This window comes from Juglans regia, chromosome 14 (assembly GCF_001411555.2).
Source record: "Juglans regia cultivar Chandler chromosome 14, Walnut 2.0, whole genome shotgun sequence".
NCBI lineage: Eukaryota > Viridiplantae > Streptophyta > Magnoliopsida > Fagales > Juglandaceae > Juglans > Juglans regia.
In genome coordinates this window covers 16,207,542-16,215,436 of record NC_049914.1, presented here as the reverse complement: position 1 = coordinate 16,215,436, position 7,895 = coordinate 16,207,542, and the positions used below count along the sequence as shown (strand labels likewise).

Genomic DNA, 7,895 nt, shown 5'->3' with positions numbered 1-7,895 from the left:
TAATCTCCTCGGGAGGGCTGAGATTGTGGTGGGTAGGGTAGAGGTCGTGGTGGGGAGGGCGAGGTCGTGGTGGTTGTGCTTGGCTTCAATGGCTAAAGTTGGGAGGGCTCCGCGGGGGGTGGGGGTGGTGGTTGAATGAGAATGGAGAGAAGAGAGAGCAAACCGGTTCAGTGGTGTTAGTGAACCCGGTCTACACGTCATGTGTGCAATGGATGCAGCCAAATAGTGACTGCTGTGAATATTATTCGTTTCTGAAAAGGTTGGATTGGGGCTCTGAAAAGTAAAAGCAACATGACCATTGCTTTGCCCTTATTTGAAAATAGATGAAACATAAGTTTGTAGATATATTTAGGCTGGGTTTGGATATAGAGTTGAGATGGTCTCAATTCAACTCTGTTTGACTGAGAGTTGGGTTCGTATCCAAAGAGCCTGTGAGTGAAAACAAACTTATGTTTCATCTGTTTTCAAAGTTGGGTTCTTAGGAAAAAGTTATATGTGTGGGATGTGAAAATAAATAGTGATTGATACATAATAAATCTTATAAGTCTAGTATTTAACACACCGCTTATTTGGAAATTTATTATAATTATAAAATATTCAAAATAATATATATTAGTCGGCGTGGCGTGGCGTGGCAAGTGTCTGCATCCTCTGCATTTTTTGTATTTTAGGCTTACAAATAGCTTTTTATTTTTAAAAGAAGAAAAAAGTTTTATAGTTGGAATAACGGGATCCAATAATAATTTAGGAGATACCTTCTTCTTTGTTTGACTTTTGGGCGCTCCAATCCAAGAAGATTCAAACATATACAAAAGAAAAACATGGAGGAGAGACAGATATAGGAGGCAACACCACCACCCACCACCAGCAATTACTCGCCTTGCCCCATGGATACGACTCAATCACAGTGCCCACCCTTGGGATTCTCGGGCGTCTACTACCATATCTCTGACGCTGGCTGTGTGAGACAAAGCAGTTTCTTTCAAGGGAAACCAGTACTTAGTCAAGGTGTCGGATACTCAGTTATTCTTGGTTTTGGTGCCTTCTTCGCTGTTTTCACATCCTTCCTGGTGGGCATGCCATTAAATGGACTCCTTTCTCTACTCTTTTCTTTGGATCTTAATTATTATCTTCTTATCTTGCTTAAATATACTGAAGTCTACTGTGGGCATGCGATGGGAGTTCAATTTTAATCGATTATTAATTTCTTACACTAGTTTATGTATTGGCCTGATCACCAGTACTCTTTGGGAGTTCAAAAAGAACCGCATTCAAGACTCTGACACAATGATGCTGAATATAGATAAATAGTTTTAGATCATTGATATTTTTTAGAGTAATTTGCATAAATAGAGTCAAGTTCGGATTTGTTTTCAGTTGTGACTGAATTTCGTAGTGTTTAGTTTGTAAGTCGAATTTAAATCCTAGTTTAGAGTGAGTCTTAATTTTTTTTTGAAGCGTATACCTCCCATAGAGGCAATTTACATATTATGGTGGAATAGAATTCTGAGAAAGTGATTTTCTTTTCTTCTCCCTCTCCTGTGCTTTTACTGCTTCTTATACTCCTCTCTTCTCCAACCTCCTCGTCTTCTTCTCTTCTTCTACTGCTCTCAAGACTTTGTAGTCCTACATCACACAAACCTTTAATTCATTAGAATTAATTATTGTGAAGGCAATCTTTGCTTCTTCGTCCTGGATATTTACGCGTTAGTTTATTTGTCAACTAGAAATGAATAAAGCTTACATTATCCAACATTCCAATTTTCCTTCCCGTACAATAACTTGAAAAAAAAAAAAAGACGTCCCAAATTCTACCCTTTTCTCACCTATACAAATTTACACTTTCTTACTTTGAGGATACTTACTATGTTAGTTTCTTATGGATTTATATGTTTAATAATCAATTAGAATTTTGTTCACGAATAGCTCATTTAATAAACAAGTCGAGTTGAACTCAAGTGTGATTAAGCCGATCTCGAGCGGATTGTCCGGTAGCCTTGTCCATTTCTGGCCTACGTGTATTGTTGATAACAAACTGGTAGTCTTAGTTATGATCTGTACTTTCCATTTCCAGTGATACTTTAATTCAAACTATCATCTTCCTTTCTAAGTTTATTCTTCCGGTTGCCTTCCTACCTCTTTTTCTTGGGGGCGAGGTGTGTCTGGATGATAATTATGAAATGAAGCTATTTTCTAGTTTGGGTTAGGTTGGTAAATTATATATGTTAGTATGCAAATATTAACCAATAGTATTTCAAAAGATTGAGTATGTTTTCCTCTCTTCCTGATTATAACCCATATAGCACCTACATCTTTTTATAAGCAGTACAATGAATTCTTGTGTTTTCATTGTAAGACATGCCATAAAAAATTCTCAGTCTAATTATCTATCTGAGGTTTAGGTAAGGCCTGGTACAAGTCTCTACTTCTGAAGACTTTTTCTCCAAAATCCACCAGTTCCCTTTTTCTTCTCCCTCTCCAGTTGAACTTCAGAACTTGGTTTTCTAATCAGTCGCTAAATCCTATTTTGTGCTCCTAATGATACTTTTGTTTAAAATCTAAGGTTACTAAAGGGTTTTCCCTTCAGAATTCCAAGGATAATTAATCCTAATAAAACATGTTTTCAAAACTCATTTTTCTTCGTGCCTCTAATGAAACTATCCAAGGAACAAGGTGGTGGTGCTTTTTTTTTTACAGTATAGAAGACCCAGGTTGTTTCAATTAGTTAGGTATTGAAGCTCTGCCCTCAAGTGGTACATGTGTGCCAGTGTGTGGGGAACATAGTCTTTGCATTTTCTGTTCCATTCTGTCTATGATATAGAACCCCTATTATTTTTCCCTGCCATCTTTTGGAAAGTTCATTATTTATTCTGGAAACCTACAGCCAGTATTATCACTCCCCCTTTATATTAGTCTGTTGCTTGACTATAAACTTACTTGTGGGGACAGGTATGGCTGGAAAAGCGTTATGTTGGGTCCCGCCATACGTCTGAATGGTTCAACACTGCAGGGAGAAACATTAAAACGGGACTTATTGCTAGTGTGGTTGTATCTCAGGTAATTCCCGTATTGCTGCTTATTCCATATTTAGATGGACCTCTCACCTCATATTCTGCTTATAAAATTTTAATGGAGACTTTATGAAGTGGACTTGGGCTGCTACGATTTTGCAAAGTTCCAATGTCGCTTGGGAGTATGGTGTTAGCGGACCTTTCTGGTATGCAAGTGGAGCTACCATCCAGGCATGTTCAACGAAATTTCCGTCTCGTAAACTGTTGAAAATATTTGAATCCTCTTAACTTTTGTCGTAAGTAGACAGTATTTGGCTTACTTTCCTCAATATATCTTGATATTTTTTGTGTGCAGGTACTCCTTTTTGGTGTAATGGCTATAGAGATAAAAAGAAAGGCTCCTCATGCTCATACTGTTTGTGAAATTGTGAAAGCTCGGTATGTTGTATACTTGTGGCAAACCTATCTATATGGTGTACTATTAATTTCTTTATATTTTGGTTAATTAATTCATGCTTTGCTAAATAATTTTCTACTAGCTTGTTTTACACTTAATGTAATCATAATCTTCATCTAATGCCAGTTGGGGGACTGCCGCGCACATTGTCTTCCTTGCCTTCTGCTTTTTGACTAATATTATTGTAACAGCAATGTTGCTCCTTGGTGGATCTGCCGTTGTAAATGCACTCACTGGAGTGAACATTTATGCTGCTAGTTTTCTCATACCACTTGGGGTTATTTTGTACACATTAGCTGGAGGACTAAAAGCAACCTTCTTGGCAAGCTATATACATTCTGTTATAGGTACTTTACATGAATATTCGTAACTTTTCCTGCACTAAGTTTGGTTAATGTTTATTTATATGTTGCTTTAGCCTTATTTCTATTTTGTTTATTTATTTGGCTTCAGTGCATATTGTTTTAGTCATCTTTGTCTACTTGGTTTACACGGCAAGCAGTGAGCTTGGTAGCCCCAGTGTATTATACAACCGTCTAGTTGAGGTAGCAAGCAAATCAAGAACATGTGAGGAGCCAGTTTCCCATGATGGGCAATCTTGTGGCCCTGTTAGTGGGAATTACAAAGGGTCTTACTTGACAATGTTGAGTTCAGGTGGTCTCATTTTTGGGATTATCAATATTGTTGGCAACTTTGGCACTGTGTTTGTTGACAATGTAAGCTTTACTACTAATTGGATGAGAATCCATTTTCTTTATGTTTCCATATTAGCATTTAGCTATTATTCCTTTGTTCTAATACTTCAAAAGAGAAAATCCTAGGGATATTGGGTAAGTGCCATTGCTGCAAGACCTTCATCAACTCATAAGGGCTACTTGTTGGGTGGGCTGGTCTGGTTTGCAGTGCCGTTCTCTTTGGCGACATCACTGGGTTTGGGAGCACTGGCCCTTGATCTACCAATTACAGAAAGTGAGGCAAGCCATGGACTTGTTCCTCCTGCTACTGCTATAGCTTTAATGGGAAAAGGAGGATCTGTTCTTCTTCTTACTATGCTTTTCATGTAAGTAGCAATCTGCACTAACTTGATCTTTTGATTCAAAATTACATTGGAAAACCTGGAAGGCCAGCTCATCGATCTGTCAATGATGATTGCATGTTTTCAATCAGAACTTAACATTTTGAATGAATTCGTTTCAAAATTTTATACTTTCTGCAGATTAAATAATTTTAGAAATGTGGTTGTTCTTTCGTTTATTTATTTGTTAACTGCTCTTTGAGCCCAGTTCTTGGATGGTCTATATTCTGATTTTTCAAAGTTATACAGTCTAGTGTTTGTGTAACATGCAACGTATTTAATGCCTTATATTTCCTACTAGATCTCCCAACATCCTTTAATACCAAAGTCTATATTTTTGTTTCAATGTAACAATAGGAATACTGGAGTCTTTGCATTTTCTTTTAATCTTAATATTTCCTTTCTATATTTATATCAATATTCACAAATAAAAGCATGTTTCAACATCCTATCTAACCGTTGCTTACTTCTATAATTTACCAGGGCAGTGACATCTGCTGGTTCATCTGAGCTAATAGCAGTTTCCTCATTATGCACATATGATATCTACCGCACTTACATAAATCCAGAGGCAAGTGGAAAGGAAATCCTTAGAGTGTCAAGGGGTGTTGTCCTCGCCTTTGGCTGCTTTATGGGAATGTTAGCAGTAATACTGAACAAAGCTGGAGTTTCTTTGGGTTGGATGTATCTTGCCATGGGAGTGCTTATTGGTTCAGCAGTTCTTCCCATTGCTTTTATGCTTCTATGGAAGAAAGCCAATGCATGCGGTGCCATCCTCGGTGCTACTAGTGGTTGTGTTCTTGGAGTAATCACTTGGCTCTCAGTTGCAAGAATAGAGTATGGCCGTGTGAATCTTGACACAACTGGTCGAAATGCACCAATGCTGGCTGGAAATCTTGTCTCTATACTTACTGGAGGAGCTGTTCACGCTATTTGTAGCATTTTGTGGCCTCAAAACTATGATTGGCATACAACTAAGCAGATCACACTGGTTGAGAAGGAAAAGAGTGAGCAGCCAGAAGAAGAGTTCAATGAGGAAAAGCTGATGGTGGCTAAAGCATGGATAATAAAATGGGGCGTTGGTTTTACTGTCTTGATTGTTATATTGTGGCCTCTTCTCTCCCTTCCAGCAGGTAAATTCCATTAGTAGGCAGTTGAATGCCATATTACGTATACTACGTGAAAGCGAAGGCTAGTTCTTTAAAAACTTTGATCATGAAACTACTTCGAGAAAACAACATTTTCAAAATCTATGCCATTGTATACAAAATGATTTTGTTGTCATTTTATGACCAAAAAATGTTGTTGCCTTCCAAACTGAATAATCATTTCAATAAATGAGTTCAATAACCTTACGGGTTCAAGAAAAGAATAATATATTTAATAAGAGAACCATTGTCCTAACTGCTCAAAGAAAAAGAAATCAATTGTTCCAACTATATTCGATTAATAATTGTCTCAATTTTTTATAATGCAGGAGTATTCAGTAAGGGGTACTTTACATTCTGGGCAGTGATTGCTATAGCATGGGGTACTATTGGTTCTGCTGTAATTATTGGTTTACCACTGATAGAAAGCTGGGAAACCATCCGAAGCATCTTTCTAGCCATGTTTACAAATGACAAGCTCATGGAAAGGGTTGAGGAGATGAATTTGAAGCTGCAGACAATCATGTTGGCTATACCTGAAGCAGAGAAAATTTACTTGCTTGAGAAAGAGAAGGCTAAGAAAACCAAAGCATCAGAGTAACAAGTTGGCTTCACATCTACATGCCAGCTTAAGCAGCTTTTTTTTTTTTTTTCTCTTTTAAATTAAATTTCAAATGAATCTTCAATACTGCAATTGGTACTTGCTATTTGATAATGATTTCGAGATAACTAAGGTCTGTCTTATGAATAGATTTAGAATTGAATTGGCAACCTAGAAGACTTGGAAGGATTTTTGTGTTTTTTTTTTCTCCAGAATGGTGCTAATTGAATTGCTTGAATTCATAGAAGAAAGAAGATAATATCTACTAGAGTAGCCGATTTTAGATACTTTTACCTCTACACTACTACTAGATCGCTTTGGAGACGAAAGAAATTGATAAATCGTAACACCCCCTATCCGAGAGGTTAAGAATGCCACATTAACATAGCACCAAGTAATGACATATCCATCAGTTGTAAGAAAATCAAACCTTCAGACCATACTTCATTTCTTTATATCATTATAACTTAAAAGCTAAAACGATGTGATCAACCTTACTAGGACTATATTAAGGCATGCTCTAGTTCTAACCTGTTTACCAATACTCATCTTCCTCGGGATATTTATAACATACAAAAACAATTGAGTCTCAATACTCAATAAAAAGTACATAATATATTAAAAGGTTTTAACTCATGATTTATTTTGGAAAACATCCATAAACACATTGTGTGACGCCCCGCAAGCTCCGCTTGGGATTTGATAGAGGTTGAAGTGTCAAGACATGCAACACAAGATCACATACCCTCGTTCAAGATAGTTAAAGATGCAATGCACCTAGCATGTATCAAACAGTATACAATATTTGCAACAGATAATTTTTTTCTTTGAACAATACACAATATACTAGAAGTACTATATTCCAAAAATATAAACATGATTCAAATATCCATAATAAACAGATATGCAAAATGTTATTACACTTGTCCAACATGTATGTAACAAAATAAGTACTAGATACAACGCTCCATAAATACAGACAAGCTAAAACTAATGAATTAAACCACTAAACTGCTCATGCAGCTCAACTATAATATCTACAATCACATCCAAGAAATGGAGCATCAATGCAATTAGCTCCTTGTCATCTCTTCGTTGCCTATTCAAACTCATCCAATTGATTGGGCATGGATTCTCTAGGTCTTGACACATCATCTACCATTCCAGTACTAAGACGGACTATCGCACCATTGTGAATGTAACTACATACGTTATATGGCTTCAAGCTCTACTGTGAGACTCGATATAGTCACTCAACATAAATGGTTTTGTGGAGTGATAATATAGGTGCAACCTATCTAACGGCCAATCCCGTGTTTCATGCAAGGACAAAACATGTGGAACTTGACTACCATCTCGTCTATGAACAAGTCTCCCACAACAATATGGAGGTTCGGCTCCTTTTAAGCAAAGATCAAATTTTTTATCTTTTGACTAAACCATTAGTTTCAGTTCGCTTTGAGCATATACGGTCCAAGCTCAACATGGTTTCAGCACTGCTGCACTAGCAGGGGTGTAATAAGGATAAACCCAATCACTATGGTGATCAAGATAAAGTTGGATTCTCAAGTGTTCAAGCTAAAGTTAGGAAGCTCTCCAATAT

The 7,895-nt window shown here is 37.0% G+C and overlaps 1 protein-coding gene across 1 annotated transcript; it reads left to right on the top strand.

Moving 5' to 3' along the window:
- The first annotated feature begins 758 nt into the window (after window positions 1-758).
- LOC108989708 (urea-proton symporter DUR3) lies at window positions 759-6,509 on the top strand. Its single transcript, XM_018963424.2, has 9 exons — window positions 759-1,070; window positions 2,950-3,057; window positions 3,147-3,242; window positions 3,367-3,449; window positions 3,595-3,815; window positions 3,922-4,184; window positions 4,290-4,528; window positions 5,027-5,676; window positions 6,021-6,509. The coding sequence occupies exons 1-9, from the start codon at window positions 888-890 to the stop codon at window positions 6,290-6,292; spliced, it is 2,115 nt and encodes a 704-aa protein (XP_018818969.1). The 5' UTR covers window positions 759-887; the 3' UTR covers window positions 6,293-6,509.
- Window positions 6,510-7,895: the final 1,386 nt, after the last annotated feature.